The sequence below is a fragment of the Capra hircus genome, chromosome 1, assembly GCF_001704415.2.
Source record: "Capra hircus breed San Clemente chromosome 1, ASM170441v1, whole genome shotgun sequence".
Taxonomy (NCBI): domain Eukaryota; kingdom Metazoa; phylum Chordata; class Mammalia; order Artiodactyla; family Bovidae; genus Capra; species Capra hircus.
This window is the reverse complement of record NC_030808.1, coordinates 143,713,759-143,734,370: the sequence shown is the minus strand read 5'-3', so window position 1 is coordinate 143,734,370 and position 20,612 is coordinate 143,713,759. Positions and strand designations below refer to the sequence as shown.

Sequence of the window (20,612 nt, the reverse complement as noted above, 5' to 3'; positions counted from 1 at the left end):
TGCACTCTAAGATGTCAAACTGTAGGATGGCAAATATGTCTACAAAAAACCTCAAAAACTCTCTAGACTCAGATGTCTTACTTCTAGTGTGCTATTGGGCATTAAGGGGCTTCCCTGGTGGCTCAGCAGTCAAGAATCTACCTGCCACTGCAGGAGAGAGAGGCTGCACCCCCGAGTCGGGAAGATCTCCTAGAGGAGGAAATGTCAACCTACTCTAGTATTCCTCCCTAAAAAATCCCATGGACAGAGGGGCCCGACAGGTTATATAGTCCACAGGGTTGCAAGGGTCAGAAATGACCTAGCAGCTAAACAACAAATGGGCAGTAAGTTGTGAAAAACAATCCCTAATGCTACCCCCAAAAGAATTAATGTTTAGTAGTCAGGAACAAGGATTAGGGAAAGAAAACAAGAATATTCCTTTTTTTACACACTCAATTTTCACACGCCACAGGATAGAATGAAGTCCAAGACAGCAGGTTTCTTCTTAAAATGTGTATTTTCAGAATTATAATGCTTACATTTTAAACAGTCTTAATACAATGGCTTTAGTCTAACAATATATTACAGAATAATGTGAAAAATGACTTTCATAGTAAACTATGAAAATGGAGTTAATACCTGCAGTATCAAAGTCACCAACTTGTCACCTTTTCCAGCCGCAGAACGCCAGCAAACCATCTTGACCACACTCTCAGGTCTTACAGCCTGGTGCACAGGGTGAATACATTTAGAGAAAGGGGCATTTTCATGAAAAGTCAGATTTTAAAATCACATAGGATTTCTTTTAAAGATTACAGTTGACAATAAAACATTTAGATCAGGTTAGTTTGCTGTTTTATAAAAAGTAGTACAAGTTTTCATTTCATATACACACCTGGAGTGTTTAACTTCATTTTGTAACTCAGTTTTATTTTAAACACTACTGGAATTGACTAGAAGCCTGTGTGTCTTTTCTCCACCAACTCTGGGATACCCAGACCCCATCACCTATGGGAACCTGGCCCACAAGAGGCTGAGCTGATGATGGAGTTGCAGGTAGAAGTCATTTTCAGATTAAATACAAGAATTTCCACATTAAAACAAGAAGAGTTATAATTTTTCCAGTCATAGGAGACCCTATGAAATTCACCAAAATTATAACTTATTTCCTTTTCCACTTGCTAGTATTTACATCTTCCACAGATATCTGTAAAATGGCTGCATACTGTTTCTCAGGATGTACATTCGATACCTGGCTTTACAATTGTTCAACAGCTGCTACATTTTTACCTACAAAACCAGCTTGTCTCAAACACATAAGCCTTATTTTAAATACAACAAAAATTCAGTTACAGCCTTTTAGACTAAAAAAAAAAAAGTTTGAGGTGACACTCTTCATTTATGTTAAAAAAAAAATAACAATAGAGGTACCCACGTAACTTAGATTGAAAAGATCTTGGGTAATCAAGGAAAAAAATAAACCTGTGATTAAATTTCATGTCAGTCAGTTTTCAGACATAAGAAACCACCATGGACACTTTGTACTTCCACTTCATTTTTTCCCTTCTGAATATGTATGTAATTAGAGAATTTCATAGTGGAATCAGAACCCAGTGCAAAAGTCGACTGGGTATCGGGAAGCACGGACCCATATCCCCCTCCGGAAGGTCACACATGGAGGGTGCCGCCCTGGACTCCTGAGGCTCACCATGCAGATGGGTGAGAGGCTTTTCTAACACAATCAAGTCTCAAAGATCTCTTCATTCACTGGGCTTGGCGGATCTGTAGGGCAATCACCAATTTTTACAATAAAGCAAACTCATGTTAGAAACTGTTAACTACCATTAGATTCTGAGCTTCTAATCTGCTTAGTTTATTAGCTTTAAACTGCACATAAAGAAGGTAAATTTCTAAAAAATTTAATTAAATGTACCGGTATTTATCTTCTTTGTACATTTCTCCAATTTCTATAAATGAAAACCAGGGGAGCAAGGATCACCACCTTTATTTGTTAAACAAGCTGGAAGACCATATACTGAAGAGACTGTGATGCTCTGCTTTCTGTTCATTTTGCCCTGTGCCTTCTTGCCCCCAGGCCACCAGGAGGTGACAGCCAGGGACAGCGGTGGCTGCAGAAGCCTCCTTTTTCTCTAAGGCTCACACATTTGAGGTTATTCGTGAGGTCCCACCCTCTGCTGGACCAACTACACTCACTTGCATTAATCTGGTCAGGTTCAATTCCAAGCACACTTTCCCAATGAATTAAGAGTTCTCTATTTCATATGTACAAAAATACATCGCTTTGGAGAGCTGGAAAAGGTTTAATACATACAACACTTATTTACAAGCTGTGACTTTCACACCAATAAAAACAAACACACATTTATTTTGTCCTTGATTTTTGGTGCAACTTATACATAAACATCAGTTAGTATGTACTTTTAAAAATAATAAATCAACCATATGTACAATTAAATGTACAACCTAAAGCAAATTAACCCATTTGTATGGTACAACTGCCATGTCGTAGGCAGGAGAGTAATAGTCCAAGACTCTCGCCCTCATACAACCAGACCAGAAATACGCTGAGAAGACCCCTCTAATCGTCATTTAAGTGGAACCTCTTAATTTCTGAGACTTAAGGTGCAAAAGAAAAATACTGATTATACAGTAACAATTACATGTAAAGACTCGAAAGGTGAGAGAAAAACACAACATATTAACCCCACATATAAAATGATAATTAAAATAAATATATATTTAATTCCAAGTGCCTATGATACCTAATCCACATGGGGGGAGAGGGGAGGAAGGGCTCCAGAAACATTTATGCCTAAATCATCTCAGTGCCGAGTGGTTTCTCATGCCCTGGCCTAGTCTTTAAGTACCTTTAAAACGGCTACAGCTGTCGGATGCTCCAGGCCCTCCCAGTCTGACGTCCCAAGGCACAGAAGGGGTTTTTATTCCCTCCTCACCCCCAACCCCCCTGCCCAGAGAGGGAGTTATTCTAGAAAAGCGCAACTAGATGACCTGGGATAAAGGGCTGTGCTTTCCTCCTGAGGAGACACACAAGCCCGCCTGGCCCAGAAACTGGGCAGCCATGTGGCAGAAAGGCATACGCGTCACTAACAAGCCCACAGGGCCTGTGTGTCCACCTGAAAGACACCTGGGCTTCAGGTGAAGACTGGCAGATGACAGGCTGCTCAGGCGAGTGGGCTCCAGAAAGCTCTCCAGGGAGCAGGGAGGAGGAGGTAAGTGGCGGGGCTCTGGGCAAACCTGGAGGACATCACGGGGAAGGGGGAGGAAGTTAACAGCCTCTGACACCCCGGGTGATATGAACAACCAGCTGAGCACGGGGACTTCTCTGACGCTCCCACGGCCAGGCAGAGTCCACACAAGGCAGGTTAGAGGGAGAAGGCTACCATCGAGTCAGGATCCTTCCGGCGCACACATGCCCGGCCCGGGGACTGTGTGAGCCCTGTGCGTCATGTGACGCTGACTTCGAGGACGTGGTCGTCTTTGCTGGGGATGACCAGGACCTGCGTGCCCGCACTCGAGTTGAAGGCCTGGCCGGGGGGCAGTGCTCGGAGCCGGGGCATCGGCAGGCCTTTGTGCTCGCTGCTGGCAGCTGAGTGCACACTGCCCCTGCTCTTGACGCTGCCGCTGTCCAGCTGGTCATCCACGTGCTTGTCCACCGACAGGCTGTCATTTTCTATCCAGCTATCTGCAAAACGAACAGGAAGTGAGACAGAGGCTGCCCTGCGGTGGCCTCTTCCCACCCCGGGGAGCTGCCCGCCTCCCGAGCCGCCCTTCAAGGCACAAGGATGTCAACAGCCACCACGCCTTTGGAGAGATCCCAGTACACAGGTCCCGGGTGGATCACCCTCGGGAGCAGGGGCCCAGGACGAGTGACCCTGACCAAGTGTTTGGTATTAGAGCACCCTGGTTCCGAGTGTGGGGCTGCTGAACAGCACAGAGCTGCCACACACCCTGCGCCGAGGGCGTGCTGCGTCATTACCAGGGTCCCTACCCGCGTCCAGCTGTGAGGACTGTGCAGAGTGGTGGGGGAGGTACTTGAATAGCCTGACGTCGGGGAGCGGCAGGTAGCCCGCAAAGAGCGGCATCACCTCCATGTGGACTCGGTGCATGGCCTGGGCCGTCACGGGCATGGAGATGACTCCGGAGCTCTTCCCGCACACTGCCCAGTTGCTGCTGTTGTCCACAACTGAAACAAAGAGGGAAAGCGCCATGTTCACCCAGAAAGGTTCACACAAAAGAGGCGGCGGCCAGTCCACGCTCCAGACTGACGTCCAGAAGTGGGGGCCTGTCCCATATCTTGGTGCCCTGGAGCTGCATCTCAAAGTAGAACACCTCTGACCGAGAAAGGAAGCTGCAGGCTGGCTACACAGGGGAAGATGGCTTCTTTCTCCTCACATTCGTCAGTGAACAGAGTCAAAGCTGCCTTGAAAGCCCCTTGAAAATGCGGTGTAACCTGCCACCCAGCACCGCGAAGGCGGCACCAGGAGTGAGGGCAGGGTCGGGCGCCGGTTCCCCCGTTACGCGTGGTGCTGACCAGCGCATCTGTCCCACCTCTGCTGCTCCCATCAGCCCCCGAGGGTTTGGGAAGAAAAGGTGCACGTGAACACAGAGCTCCTCTTCGGGAACCACGGGGAGGCCGCACACACGGCAGGGGCTGCTAGGGACGCTGTGAGACCATGACTGTGATGAAACTCAGTCCCACGGGCAAGGAGGGCAGGATCCTCGTCGGCTCAACAAAGGCCGATGAGGAAGGAGGGGCAGCAGAGGGCAAGCTGCCCGCAGCTGAGGCCGTGCAGAGGCCAAAGCGGCACCGGGGAGGGACACACTGGAGTGACGGTTCGCAGAGCTGGCCCTCGGGGCGCCCCTGAGGGCGCCTGTCCGTTCCTCACTGTGCTGGCGCGCCCTCTGGCGGGAAGCCCGCAGGCCTGAGCGCTGGCCGGGCCACTGGCGCTCGGAGCAGAGGCGCCGTGCCCCCCCCCACCGCTACGGACTGCAGAGGCACCATGGCCCCCCACCGCTACAGACTGCAGAGGCGCCGTGGCCCCCACCGCTACAGACTGCAGAGGCGCCGTGGCCCCCACCGCTACAGACTGCAGAGGCGCCGTGGCCCCCCACCGCTACAGACTGCACAGGCGCCGTGGCCCCCAACGCTACAGACTGCAGAGGCGCCGTGGCCCCCACCGCTACAGACTGCAGAGGCGCCGTGCCCCCACCGCTACAGACTGCAGAGGCGCCGTGGCCCCCACCGCTACGGACTGCAGAGGCGCCGTGGCCCCCCACCGCTACGGACTGCAGAGGCTTGGTGTCCCCCACCGCTACAGACTGCAGAGGCGCCGTGGCCCCCACCGCTACAGACTGCAGAGGCGCCGTGGCCCCCACCGCTACGGACTGCAGAGGCGCCGTGGCCCCCCACCGCTACGGACTGCAGAGGCGGCGCCGTGGCCCCCACCGCTACGGACTGCAGAGGCGCCGTGGCCCCCCACCGCTACGGACTGCAGAGGCGCCGTGGCCCCCACCGCTACAGACTGCAGAGGCGCCGTGGCCCCCACCGTTACGGACTGCAGAGGCGCCGTGGCCCCCCACCGCTACGGACTGCAGAGGCGCCGTGCCCCCACCGCTACGGACTGCAGAGGCGCGGTGTCCCCCACCGCTACAGACTGCAGAGGCGCCGTAGCCCCCCACCGCTACAGACTGCACAGGCGCCGTGGCCCCCACCGCTACAGACTGCAGAGGCGCCGTGGCCCCCACCGCTACAGACTGCAGAGGCGCCGTGCCCCCACCGCTACAGACTGCAGAGGCGCCGTGGCCCCCACCGCTACGGACTGCAGAGGCGCCGTGGCCCCCCACAGCTACGGACTGCAGAGGCGCGGTGTCCCCCACCGCTACAGACTGCAGAGGCGCCGTGGCCCCCACCGCTACAGACTGCAGAGGCGCCGTGGCCCCCACCGCTACGGACTGCAGAGGCGCCGTGGCCCCCCACCGCTACGGACTGCAGAGGCGGCGCCGTGGCCCCCACCGCTACGGACTGCAGAGGCGCCGTGGCCCCCACCGCTACAGACTGCAGAGGCGCCGTGGCCCCCACCGCTACAGACTGCAGAGGCGCCGTGGCCCCCACCGTTACGGACTGCAGAGGCGCCGTGCCCCCACCGCTACGGACTGCAGAGGCGCGGTGTCCCCCACCGCTACAGACTGCAGAGGCGCCGTATCCCCCACCGCTACAGACTGCAGAGGCGCCGTGGCCCCTCACCGCTACAGACTGCAGAGGCGCCGTGGCCCCCACCGCTACAGACTGCAGAGGCGCCGTGGCCCCCACCGCTACAGACTGCAGAGGCGCCGTGGCCCCCACCGCTACAGACTGCAGAGGCGCCGTGGCCCCCACCGCTACGGACTGCAGAGGCGCCGTGGCCCCCCACCGCTACGGACTGCAGAGGCGCCGTGCCCCCACCGCTACGGACTGCAGAGGCGCGGTGTCCCCCACCGCTACGGACTGCAGAGGTGCCGTGGCCCCCACCGCTACAGGACTGCAGAGGCGCCGTGGCCCCCACCGCTACAGACTGCAGAGGCGCCGTGGCCCCCACCGCTACAGACTGCAGAGGCGCCGTGCCCCCACCGCTACAGACTGCAGAGGCGCCGTGGCCCCCACCGCTACAGACTGCAGAGGCGCGGTGTCCCCCACCGCTACGGACTGCAGAGGCGCCGTGGCCCCCACCGCTACGGACTGCAGAGGCGCCGTGGCCCCCACCGCTACGGACTGCAGAGGCACGGTGTCCCCCACCGCTACAGACTGCAGAGGCGCCATGGCCCCCACCGCTACAGACTGCAGAGGCGCCGTGGCCCCCACCGCTACGGACTGCAGAGGCGCCGTGGCCCCCACCGCTACGGACTGCAGAGGCGCCGTGGCCCCCACCGCTACAGACTGCAGAGGCGCCGTGGCCCCACCGCTACAGACTGCAGAGGCGCCGTGGCCCCCACCGCTACAGACTGCAGAGGTGCCGTGGCCCCCACCGTTACGGACTGCAGAGGCGCCGTGGCCCCCCACCGCCACGGACTGCAGAGGCGCCGTGCCCCCACCGCTACAGACTGCAGAGGCGCGGTGTCCCCCACCGCTACAGACTGCAGAGGTGCCGTGGCCCCCACTGCTACAGACTGCAGAGGCGCCGTGGCCCCTCACCGCTACGGACTGCAGAGGCGCCATGGCCCCCACCGCTACGGACTGCAGAGGCGCCGTGCCCCGCACCGCCACAGACTGCAGAGGTGCCGTGCCCCCCACCGCTACAGACTGCAGAGGCGCGGTGTCCCCCACCGCTACAGACTGCAGAGGTGCCGTGCCCCCCACCGCTACGGACTGCAGAGGAGAAACTGCTGCTGTCAGTCACAGATGCTCTGCACGCAACAGTCAAAATCCAGTCAATTCAACCCTTTCGGTCACGTCCTTTTTTTAACTTTAATTCTGAGATGATGACACACACACAAGAAGTTGCAAAATAGCAGTGAGAGGTCCACGCACCCACCACCCGGCCTCCTGTGCCAGGGGACACAGGCCCAGGCCCAGCACAGGTCACTGGGCACTGGGCTGGCAGCCCACGGCGGCGAGCTCCTTAGTCTCAGGTATTCAGCAGATGCCTTCTTAAAAACCAATGGCACAAGCCTGGTGTGGAAGAGGCTGCCCGTGGCACAGTTTGAAAGTGACCAAAACTCAGCGTTCTGGGAAACGTGCATTTGCCACTGTGAGCTTGGTAGAGTCCCAACTCAGAGCGGTGTGATGAGCCCAGACCCAGTGCGAACGCGTGACTGTCAACTGCAAGAAGGGCCGACGAGCAGCGGATCCGCACGACTCAGCAACCACGTTTCACAGACGCCCGAGGTGTGAGGGGAGGAGCAGCGCCTGGCTGAGAGCCTTTCCACATGCAGGACGGGGGAGAGCACCAGCTGAGCTGCTTACGTGACCTCAGACTCCAGCCGGAGCTAGCCTGTGAGAGAATGCCAGAGGAGTGGCCCAGTCCTCTGAAGGCCGTAACAAGAGCGCTCCTTTACCAACTGCGAATCTACTCGGGATGGGCGGCTCCCAGGCCCTTCAGCGCACTGAACGCAGCAGATGGGAACCGCGCAGGCACCTTCTGGGAGGCGGGCGCTGAAGAGGCGTGAGGACAGCAAAACACCGTGCTTCTATGTTCACTGCTCCGGAAACCAGCCCTTTCTCAAGAGCACTGTCATGTACTGGCTTTCCTAACACCTTAAAGAAAGTCAATGGAGACCTGCCTCCCTAGCCATTTTTAGAGCATAAAGGGCCTGACACCAAAACCTGAGAATCCTACAGAAGCGGCCCAGGCCCCAGAGGAGGAGGGCTGTCGAGGGGCATCTGGGAGGCCGGGAGGAGGAGGGGCCAGGGTCTGGGTAGAGGGGTGGAAGGGGGGAAAGGAGGCTGGAGGGAGAGGGCTGGAGGGAGAGGGCGGGAGCGTGAGCACAGGACGCCTGGCCTGCTGAGCGAGGGGGGCCCCTGACTCACGGGCAGAGGACAGAGCAGCTCCGGGCACCACTGTGCCCCAGCCCCGAGCCCCACAGCCACTCCAACACCTCTCAGAGAAACCGCTCTGCAGTAACCAGGCTCAACACCCTCTGAGCCCAGGGCCACGTCACACAGTGGGACATTCAAACGTGCTCTTTCAATTCTAGAATGTTCTCTCTTCAGATGAGGAGTACTGCACGTTGTGAGCGACAGGGCTGAGCACAGCAGTCAGGGGCAAGAAGCCTCCAGACCCACCTTCATACATCAGCTTTGTTGAAAAATACTCGTCAGATTCCGTCAGGGCTTCATCCTTATCCACCTCCAGGAGGTCCGAGAGCCGCGTGATGGTCACGTCCAGGGAGCAGAGTGAGCCCGTCCTACAGTGCTCCGTGCCTGGAGGGGGCGATATCTCTGCTCTCACGTTGTACAAGGTCTGGGCCAGAAAGGAGAGAGGGCAAAGGAGACAGTCAACAATCTGAACAGACGGCTCTCTGAGGCCACTGTGGTGCTGCCTGCAGACTTGAAATTTCGAGAATGGACCAGAGGAGCAGCTGTGTGTTCGCGCCTTCTGACCAACTGAGTCCCTGTGGAGACGCCCTCGGGAAGCCCCACCCCAAGAGCCTTAAACTCTTCTTAACATGAACATGGTCAAGCCTCTCAGGAGGAGGGAGGCTGGCCCGGTGACTCCGCACAGGCCTGTCACCAGGTCCCAGGCCAGCGTCACACTTCACGAGCCTCCTCTCCCCACCAGCACACACTGACTTATCTGCCAGGGCTGCTATAAAGCAGGCTCCGGACCTGTCACGGCACCCTGGACACCTCAGACGAGTCACTAAAAGACACAACGCCATTACCTAACCAGCAAAATGAACAGAGTTCCTTGGAACTACCGCATATTAAGTCCATCCTGAATCTTCTCCACGATGTTCCCTTCTCTGTGACCTCCCTACCTGACAGTCACACCTGCTCACACTTGCCCACCACCCAGGACAAAGGCCCCAAACCCGCACAGGGGATAAGAGCCTGCCCCTCCACATGCTGTCAGCCCCACTGCCACAGGAGAGGTGAAGGGCACACCAGTGGGGCGGAGGGAAGAGGCCCGGCCTGGGAAGCCCACGGCTGGAGGCCAGCCGCAACAAAGGACAGAGTCCTGACACGCTCTCCAAGATGAACGAACGCTGGAAACATCATGTCACGTCAAAGCCGTCAGTCTCGAGACGATCACACTGAATGCGACTGTCCTTGCACAGGCAAGGCTCAGGCACCCTGCTCTAGAGCGGAGTAGCTCGGGGCTGAGAACAGGAGTCGGGAGTGTGAATGGGCACAGGCTTTCTTCTTGGAAGAATGAATACCATCGTGGTACTGACAGCCCAGCTCTTTCAATACACTAACTTCAGTGAATCGAACGCCCCAAACGGTGAACTTCACGGTGAAAGTGAAACTGCTAGTCGCTCAGTCGTGTCTGACTCTTTGTGATCCACCCGTGGTATGGCCCAGGCAAGAAACTCTAGAGTGGGTTGCCATTTCCCTCTCCAGGGGATCTTCCCGACCCAGGGATCAAACCCAGGTCTCCTGCATTGCAGGCAGACTGTTTACCATCTGCACCACCAGGGAACTTCATGGTACAGAAATGAGACTTAAAAAAAAAAAAATTCTGTATTTCTGGTCCTCAGAATACCAGTTTTAAAGAGAGCAATCCACCAAGTATTTTTCTCTGGCTTTTTTACTAAGCGTGTACAGGTCTAAACGAAAATTTTTCCTATGCTCAATTTGAAAAGGAAGCAAAAAAGACAAAAAAGTACCAGTGGAATCTGCTAATGAGTTCGTTGTCACTGGCAGTAAGCAAACCACATTAAGTTTCTGCAGACTCTTCACCATGTGAATAATCTAATGTTCAACAGCTATCACCACATCAAAAGAGCATCTGCTTCTCCAACAAAATGATGAACTACACTAGTGGCTGTGTGTAACTCTAAGGCCAATACGGAATGCTCAAGAAAACAGGTGGGTTTAAATAGTCTTTTGGTCAGAAGGAGGTATTAAAAAAATTGCTAATATCAAGAGCTATGCACACAAACACCTTCTCAAATAAAGTGTTGCTTGACAGTCTCCGTTGTTAAGAGAAGAAAACACCACAAAGCTGTGTGTCCACGTTCTGGTTTGCCTAACGCCAAACCCAAGCACCACACAGCGGCCCTGACTCACCCAGCTCCAGGCTGCTGTTAGCTCCACACCTAACATGCACGTTAAAGAAAATCTGCTTTCTTTTAAAAAACTGGAGATGTAGCAGCTAACGCTCAAGGTGAAAGGAACAGGTGCAGGATGTGACTAAGTCAGTGTAAGGAAGACAACAGGGAGGAGAGCTGGAGTCCTTTCCCTGGAGATGGTCATGCTCAGCGGGGGTCACGCAGGAGGGCCCAAGGGGCAGACACGCCACTGACAGGACCAGGGCTCTAACCACAGCTGGTCGCTGCCCCCATGTCTCTAGCGCTGGCTCTTTTCCATGACAGGTTGCTTCATTATATTGAAAGATTTTGTCTGTTTGATTTTTAGAAAGTAAAGAATATGACATCACCTTCCATGCTTCCACCCCAGAACCCCACCAAAAAAATAAGGCGATACATACAAAAAAATTTTCCACTTGAAATTCATAGGTGTAGGGCTTTAAGGAGATAGACAGCTGTTCTTCAGAAGCTGGGGAGAATCCGATGGAGAAGCGGCAGTGCAGAGATGGGGGAGGCTCCTGTGTCCACTTCAGCTCCCAGACAAAGAACACGGCCTGCCTGCTGTGGATGCACTGCAAGAGAGTCGGCTGTCACTGCACACGCCATGCACACGCAGGTACGCACACACACCAGATGCTCAGGGTAAGGGGTGTGTGCCCCCACCAGGCGAGCGGGAGGGAGCTGGGAGGCTGTCCCCAGGCCCGCTTCCTGACACCTCTGCATGTGCTGCCGCGGCCCTGCCTCCCAGCACCTCCCGAGGCCCTGCCCGCAAAGACTGTCTGGAACTGGTCAAAGGGCTTGATTTCTCGTGATTCCGTAAGCGCGACAGCACAGGGGCAAAGAATATTTCTTAGTACACACTATCCCATAGGTTTCCAAAGTGGGAAATGTCATCAAACAATTACAGGGACACCTTTACACCATGACAGTCACTATGCCCTACCACTAAGTGAAGTGGGGGAAAGAACTGGTGCCACCTCAGGGATCAAGTCTGCATCTGCAAGTGTGGGCAGACTCAGGAAGCGCTGAAGTGGGCCAAATGGGGGGAAAGTCCTTTGAAAATGCTAGACATCAGATACCCTTAAGAAAACCTTTGATCTTCTAAACACTCAGCACTGACTGTCTAAAAACATACGCAACAAATAAACAGAAAGGCGGGGCCAGGATTCAGCCAGGCAGCACAGACACGAACATGACTCCTTTACGAAGCTACCCTGACAACCAAGAGCCCGCCACTGGGCAAGGCAGCGTGTGACTGTGGGCAGGACGCAGCAGCCACTGTTGCTGGGGTGATGGCGTCTACGCACCACCATGAGACTCAAGGAAGAGCTTAGAGTAAACCTGTGCGTGGAGTCTGACAAGCGAAGATTTAATTTTTCTAAAAACACAATCTGTTTCCTGCTCTGCGCTGCGCCCCTTGGCCCACAGAGAACCTGAGCGGGCATGTCAGGGTGCTCCTCCCTGGGCACGCGCGCCCCACTACTGCCTGCGTGGTTGCTCTCTGTACACAGTCAGCTCCGTTACGCCAGCACACTCTTCTCACTCTGCATTCTGCTGAGAGGTTACCTGTTCAGATTCCGTGTTCAGCGGTATTAGTCGCAGGTCAGTACTATCATGGGTGTCTACAAGACAACTATCTGACAGTTGAAAGTCAAGTTCTGACAAATTCTGGACACACACTTGAACATATTTCCTAAAAGAGAAAAAAAGATCCTGATGTTTGAGAACTTTATTAATGCACTTTGGCTGTGCTAAGAAGACACTGGGGCACTTTCCTGGTGGTCCAGTGGTTAAGATTCTACCTTCTAATGCGGGGGTGGGGTGGGGGGATGGCTACGATCCCACATGCCTTATGCCAAAAAACCAAAACATAAAAGAGAAGCAAAACTGTAACAAACTCAACTAGGTAAGTAGAATTCACTTGAATTTCTGTTATACGTAAGATAAATTTTGAAAAATCAGTCTCAAATGCAGCAACTCAGATTCTCTGTAGAGTCACTGGTATTTTTAACCATTAGTATCTACAGAATTGCTGAATCATTAACATCTGTAGAACTGTTGGTGTTTTTTTGTTTTTTTCTAATTACTTTTGGGTCGCAGTGGGTCTTCACTGCTTTGCTGAGGCTTTCTCGAGTTGTGGAGAGCAGGGGCTACTCTCTCTAGCTGCGGTGCGTGGGCTTCTCATTGCGGCGGCGTCTCTTGTTGCAGAGCATGGGCTTTAGGGCAAGTGCGCTCAGCAGTTGTGGTTCCCAGGCTCCAGAGCATGGACTCAGCGGTGGTGGTGCATGATTAGTTGCTTCGAGGCATGTGAGATCTTCCCAGACCAGCGATGCAACCTGTGTCCCCTACACTGGCACCACCTGGGAAGTCTACTGCTGGTGTTTTCAAGCACCAGATACTGCGTCTCCCAATGCCCAGACAGATGAAGTGTGGGACGACACCCGCAGACTTCCTTGTTCAGACACTGAATCTGAACTCGGTCTAGCCCCCAAAGCAGCGGCTCTCAACTGGAGGCAATGTCTAGAGACATCTGTGGTTCTCACACTGGGGGTAGGGAGGTAGAGGAGTGCCCCTGGCAAAAAGTGGAGGAACTAGGGGTGCTGCCATTCACCCACCACGTGGGGTTACCTAAGGGAGTGTCAGAAGAGCTGAACTTGAAAACCCCACCTTTGAGGTAAGACACAGCAGCTGACAGGGAACTAGTTACACAAACCCATGATAATGTGATCAGTGGAATCCAGGATGGCAGGTGACCCTGGTCTGTCAATGGGCCAGTGGCTTGAAAATAGGGAAGGAGGGATAAAAAGGGATCTCAGAACAGAGGAGATGTGTCTGAATCCCACATCCTACAAACCAGCTGTGCAAACTCACTCCTGAGAGAGCTGGGGAAATCTGAGTAGAGCCTGTGCACTCAGGATCCAGGGAATGACTCTGAATTAGACAGGTGGACCGCAGCATTATGGCTGTGATAAAACATGCTCAGTGTCACCAAGGTCAAGCTCTGAGCAATAGGGCCTGCGTATGGGGGAGAGTGGGAAAGAAGCAGGGCCTGTGGTCCTTTACCGTGTCCCGGACGACAGCAGGGAGTGCGTGGTCCTGAAGGGCACGCTGAATGTGAGCGCGATGACAGTGGAGTAGATGGACCATGGGCAATCGATGGACACCTGAGGAGAAACAGGGAACAGGTCTTCAGACCACTTGTCACAGGGACAGCCACTGCCAACCCTAGCCAGCCAGATCTGTGGTGGCTGCCAATTTCCTAGACAGTTAGTGTGTTTACCATTCCTTATTCAGAAAGAAAAACCCCACTGAACATAGCACAAAGGAAGGGGACAAAAGTGAGTCACCGGCACAGTTTCAATGGCTCCCAAGCAGACACCGCAGCTGAAAGTGCAGACACCACCCCCTCAAACATACACACACTATTCTCACATACAAGTGGCCACAACACTAAATGCGTTCTTTAATATGCAGGAGGATGTGACAAAGTGCTTTTAGTCACATATGTGCAGATGATGCTCATCAATCATTAACTATTATAAAATTAAATAAATTGTCCAAACTCTTAATCCACATGACACCGACCACATAAACCAACCAATCTGAGGGCATCGTGGAGACCAAGCTACTAACGTCCTTAAGGGCAGAAACCAGGCCTCAAACTTCTGTTTATTTCCCTCACGGAACAAATGCATATACTGAGTAAAGAGCGTGCACATATTGATGGAGTCTCGTCTCTGCTTCCTGAACTCTGTATCAGGTAAGGAGGGAAGAAATTCCAAGGACTGAAAATTAAAACATTGCCCTTCAGGTGCTGCCCTGTCTGACATTTGATGCCACAATCCTTTTGAAATGACTGCATTTATTAGCCTTTTATCTTACTGCTTTTGTGCATATACTTCTTTTTGCACAAGTAACAAAAAAAATTCACCCCTTTTTCTCAATCCCTTCTCCATATCTCATGCAGCCACCAACCTATTCTCTATGAGCTTTTCTTTACTTTTATTTTCCAGATTCTACATATAAGTTAGATCACGTGGTATATGTCTTTCTCTGACTTATTTCACTCGGCATAATGCCCTAGATCCATCCTCCACCCATGCTGTCACAAATGGTGAGATTTCCTTCTTCTTTATGGCTGAATAATATTCCTGTGTGTGTGTTCATCTTTAATTCATTCACTAGTGGGCGCTTTAGCTTGCTTCCGTGTCTTGGCCACTATCAGCAATGCTGCAGTGAACATGGGCTGCAGATAGCTCTTTGAGTTAGTGTTTCTGTAGTCCTCAGAAAAATACCAAGGAGTAGAACTGTGAGGTTGTATGGCAGATCGATTTTTAATTTTTTGAGGAAATTCCATAGTGTTTTCTACAGTGGCTGCACCACTTTACATACCCCACCAATAATACGGCGGGGTACCTTTCTGCCAACACTTGCTATCTGTTGTCTTTCTGAGAACAGCCATTCTGACAGGTGTTAAGACGTGATCTCACTGTGGCTTTGACTAAACTTCCCTGATGATCAGTGACGTTGAGCATTTCTTTCATGAATTTGTTGGCCTTTTGCATGTCTTCTTTGGGAAAATGTCTGTTCAGATCTTCTGCCCATTTTTATATTGGATTGTCTTTTTTTGCTATTAAGTTGTATGAGTTCTTTATATACAGACACTTATCACATATATGATCTGGGAATACTGTCCGCCACTCAGCAGGCTGCCTTTTCATCTCGTTGACAGTTTCTTTGCTGGGTAGAGGCGTCTTGGTTTGATAGAGCCCCATTTGTTTAATTTTGCTTTTACCGTTTTTGGTGTCAGATTGAAACAAGCATCACCAAGGCCTATGTCAAGAACTTACTACCTGTGCTTTCCTCCAGTTTTACTGTTTCAGGCCTTACTTTCAAGTCTTTAATTCATTTTGAATTCATTTTTGTGCACAGTGTAAACTCCAGTTTCATTCCTCTGCATGTGGCTCTCCAGTTTTACCAACATCTTTTACTGAATGTCCTTTTTCCAATATATATTCTTGTATCCTTTATTATTAATTAATTGACCATATATGCAAAGATTTATTTAAAGGCTGTCTATTCTGTTCCACTGATCTATGTGTCTATTTTCATGCCAGTATCATAAACACTGTTTGAATTACTATAGCTTGGTAATGTAATTTGAAATCAGAGAGCATGTTATTCCCAGCTTTGTACCTCTTTCTCAAGACTGCTTTTGCTATTTGGGGACTTTAGTGGTTCTGCACAAACTTTACGATTATTTCTTCTATTTCCGTGAAAAATGCCATTGGAATTTTGAAAAAGGCTGCACTGAATCTGTACATTGCCTTGGGGAGTATGGACACTTGAACAGTAATAATTTTTCCAACACATAAGCATGCAATATCTTTCCATTTATTTGTCTTCTCCCATTTCTTTCATTAATGTCTTTTCAGTTTCAACATAAAGTCTCTTACCTTCTTCATTAAATTTATTCCTAGGTGTTTTATTTTTTGATGCAATTGAAAACAGGATTTTCTTAATGTCTCTGACAGCTCATTATTAGTGTAAAGAAATGCAACAGATTTCTACATATTGATTTTGTATCCTGCAACTTCATGAAATTTGTTTACTAGTTCAAATAGTTTTTTGTTGGAATCTTTAGGTTTTTCTATATATAAAAAGGTGCTTCCTGGTAGCTCAGCTGGTAAAGAATCCACCCGCAATGCCGGAGACCTGGGTTTGATCCCTGGGTTGGGAAGATCCCCTGGAGGAGGGCATGGCAACCCACTTCAGTATTCTTGCTTGGAGAATCCCCATGGACAGAGAAGCCTGGCGGGCTACAGTCTATGGGGTCACAAAGAGTTGGACACGACTGAGACTAAGCAAACAATAGTTTTTTGTTGGAATCTTTAGATTTTTCAATATATATAATATCATGTCATCTTCAAATAGTTTAATTTCTTCCTTTCCAACAGGGATGACTTTTATTTTTCTTGCCTAGTTGTTCTAAGATTTCCAATACGATATTAAGTAAAAGCGGTGAGTGTCCCTGTCTTTTTCCTGATCTCAGAAGAAGAGCTTTCAGCTTTTCACCATTGAGTACGATATTGGCTGTGGGCCCATCATATACGGCCTTTATTATGCTGAGGTGCATTCCCTCTATTCTGACTTGGTTGATAATTTTATCATAAACAGATATTGAATTTTGATACACCTTTTCTGTATCTATCAACAAGATCATATGATCCCATTTGATCATGGTGCATCATACATGTTGAATTTGGTTTGCTAGTATTTGGTGCAGGATTTTTGTACCTATGTTCATCAGAGATATTGGTCTGCAATTTTCTTTTCTTGCGGTGTCCTTATCTGGTTTTGGTATCTGGGTAATGCTGGCCTGATAAAATGAGTTTGGAAGAGTTCCCTCCTCTTCTATTTCTGGGAAGAGGTTGAGAGGACTGGTACTTGAATGTTTAGTAGAACCACCAGTGACGCCATCTGGTCTTGGACTTTTGTTGGGGGTTTTCTGATTTCTGATCCAATTTCCTTATTAGTAATCAGTCCATTCAGACTTTCTATTTCATCATGATTCAGTCTTGGTAGGTTGTATGATCCAACAGATGTTGGCAATTTGATCTCTGGTTCCTCTGCCTTTTCTAAATCCAGTTTGAACATCCAGAAGTTCTTAGTTCACGTACTGTTGAAGCCTGGCTTGGAGAATTTTGAGCATTACTTTGCTAGTGTGTGAGATGAGTGCAACTCTGCAGTATACTGTTTGAACATTCTTTGGCACTGTCTTCCTTTGGAATTGGAAAGAAAACTGACCTTTTCCAGCCCTGTGGCCACTGCTGAGTTTTCCAAATTTGCGAGCATATTGAGTGCAGCACTTTTACACCATCATCTTTCAGGATTTGAAATAACTCAACTGGAATTCCATCACCTCCACTAGCTTTGTTCATAGTGATGCTTCCTAAGATACACTTGACTTTGTGTTCCTGGATGTCTGGCTCTAGGTGAGTGATCACATCATCTGAGTGGTTATCTGGGTCATGAAGACCTTTTTTGTACAGTCCTTCTGTGTATTCTTGCCACCTCTTAATATCTTACGCTTCTGTCCTTTATTGTGCCCATCTTGGCATGAAATGTTCCCTTAGTATCTCTAATTTTCTTGAAGAGATCTCTCTAGTCTTTCTATTTCTTTGCACTGATCACGAAGAAGGCTTTCTTATCTCGCCTGCTATTCTTTGGAACTCTGCATTCATAGTCGCCTCTTAAGACACTGTATTTCTGTGAGGTCAGCTGTAACATCTCTCTCCTTTCTGATTTTGAGTTCTGTCTTTTGTTCCTGGTGAGTCTGGCTAAGGGTTGGTCACTTTTATCTTATCAAAGAACCAGCTCTTAGTTTCACTGATCTTTTCTACTGTCTTTTCAGTTTCTATTTCATCTGTTTCTCCTATGAGCATCTAATTTCCTTCCTTCTGTTAAATCTGGGCTTTGCTCTTCTTTTCCTAGTTCCCTAAGGTCTAAGGTTGTTTGAGACTTTATTTCTTGAGGAAAGCATGTATTGCTACGACTTTCCCTCTCAGGACTGCTTACAATGCATCCCAGAAATTCCGCTATGTTACATTTCCATGTGCATTTGTCTCAAAGTAAGTCTTTCTTTCTCTTTTGGTTTCTTCTTTGACCCACTGTTCAACAGCACGTTGTTTAATCTCTAGATATGTGTGCATTTTGCAGTTGTCTTCATGTAATTAATTTCGTTTTATACCACTGTGGCTAGAAAAGATGCTTGCTATGATTTCCATCCAATCAAGTTTACTAAGACTTGTGTTGCAGCCCAATATACTCTATCTTGGAAAATATTTCATGTGTAATTCAGAAGAATGTGTATTTTGTTGTTTCTTGATGGTATGTTCTGTAAATGTCGTGTTAAATCCATCTAGTCTAACACGCTTAAGGCCAATGTGTCCTTATTCATTTTTTGTCTGAGGGATCTGTCCATTTATTTAAGTGGAGTATCAAAGCCCCGTACTATTACTATATTGCTATTTCTGTGTTTAAATATGATAATATTTGCTTTATATTTTAGGTGCTCCTATGTTTGGTGCATAAATACTTACATATGATATCTTCTTAATGGACTGACCCCTTTATCATTACCTAACACCCTGCCTTGTCTTTTATTAAGTCTTAAAGTCTACTTTGTCTGATGTAAGTGTAGCTACTCCTTTTTATTTGCATGAAATAGCTTTTTCCATGCCTTTACTCTCAGTTTGTGTGTGCTTACATCTAAAGTGAGTCTCTTGCAGGCAAGTTAAAGATGGGTCTATTTATTTTTATTTATTTATTGTTCATTTGGCTGTGTGAGGTCTTCGTTGCGGTTACGTGGGATTTTTATTTGCAGCGCAGGAACTCTTAGTTGTGGCGCGTGGGATCCAGTTCCCTGACCAGGGATCAAACCCCGGGCCATTATCATTATCAGCAGGGGGAGCGCAGAGTCCTTGCCACTGAACCACCAGGGAAGTCCCAGATCTTGGCTTTTTAATTCATACAGCTACTTTGTCTTCTAAGTGGAGAACTTAGTCCATTTTTATTTAAAGCAATTAGTGATAGGTGTATGCTTACTGTCATTCTGTTAATTCTTTTCTGGCTGTTTTTAAAGTTCGTCTTTGTTCCCATCTTCTTCTCTTGCTTGCTTCCTTTGTGGTTTGTTGCCTTTCTTTAGTGGTATGTTTCTATTCCTTTATCTCTTGTACACTTACTATAGGTTTTTGCTCTGTGATTGTCATGATGCTTATATATAACAAATTATATTTACAGTAGTCTATTTTAAGTTGATTAACAACTTAAGTTTGATCTCATTCTAAAACTCAACATTTTAACTACCTCCTCCAATGTTTGCCTTTGAGATAATCATATTTTACATCTTTTTATCTTGTGTATCCATTCCTCTTAACTAATAATTGTAATCATAGCTATTTTCACTTTTAAAAAAAACCCTTCATACTAGCTTTGTGAGTAATCCATCTCCAGTACTTTGGCCACCTCATGTGAAGAGTTGACTCACTGGAAAAGACTCTGATGCTGGGAGGGATTGGGGACAGGAGGAGAAGGGGACGACCCAGGATGAGATGGCTGGATGGCATCATGGACTCCATGGATGTGAGACTGAGTGAACTCCGGGAGATGGTGATGGACAGGGAGGCCTGGCGTGCTGCGATTCATGGGGTCGCAAAGTCGGACACGACTGAACGACTGAACTGAACTGAACTGAATCCATTATCTTTATCAAATCCATTACCTTTTCATTGTGTTTCTGTTACTATAATTAGCAGTATCTTTTCATCTTAAAGAAATCTCTTTAACATTTCTTAGATGGCCAGTTTAGTGGTGATAAACTCCTTTAATTTTTACTTTCTATCTTTCCTTCAATTCTGAATAACAACTTTGCCACATATTCTTGGTTGGAAGTTTCCCCCCACCCAGCATTTTAATATATTGTGCCCTCCCTTCTGGCATCTAGTCGGCTGCGAACCCCTCTAGTGTATTTTTCAGTTCATCTATTGTACCCTTCAGCTCTGAGGCTTTTATTTGGTACTTTCTTATGTTTCTCTCTTTCTATTAAAGTTCTTGCTGTTTTCGTCCATTTTTCTCCCAGTCCGATGAGCATCTCTCAGACCCCACTTTGAACTGTTTATCAGATGAATCACTGATCTCTGTCTCACTAAGGTCTCTGCGGAGGCGGTACCTTGCTCTGTCATTCTGGAACATGCTCCTCCGCTCCTCTGTTTTGCCTGGCTCTGTGTCCGTGTCTACACAGCGGATGAAGCAACCACCTCTCCCAGTCCTGACGGAGGCCTCATGCAGGAGACAAACGGTCT

General features: G+C 49.6%; 1 protein-coding gene across 3 annotated transcripts in view; it reads right to left on the bottom strand.

Annotated features, from left to right (window-relative positions):
* The window catches only part of TRAPPC10 (trafficking protein particle complex 10), a 79,581-nt gene continuing 59,446 nt past the window's right edge, over nucleotides 478-20,612 (bottom strand). Inside the window, exons 18-23 of one of the 3 annotated variants that reach the window (XM_018051841.1) lie at nucleotides 13,813-13,913; nucleotides 12,316-12,442; nucleotides 11,151-11,321; nucleotides 8,780-8,957; nucleotides 3,998-4,204; nucleotides 478-3,703 (exon numbers count right to left, since the gene is read on the bottom strand). In XM_018051841.1, coding sequence (XP_017907330.1) covers nucleotides 3,465-3,703; nucleotides 3,998-4,204; nucleotides 8,780-8,957; nucleotides 11,151-11,321; nucleotides 12,316-12,442; nucleotides 13,813-13,913 — 1,023 coding nt within the window. In that variant the 3' untranslated portion in view covers nucleotides 478-3,464. Of the gene's footprint in view, nucleotides 3,704-3,997; nucleotides 4,205-7,214; nucleotides 7,989-8,779; nucleotides 8,958-11,150; nucleotides 11,322-12,315; nucleotides 12,443-13,812; nucleotides 13,914-20,612 lie in introns of those variants that run through there. The other 2 variants (XM_018051848.1, XM_018051854.1) reach the window with 2 other exon arrangements.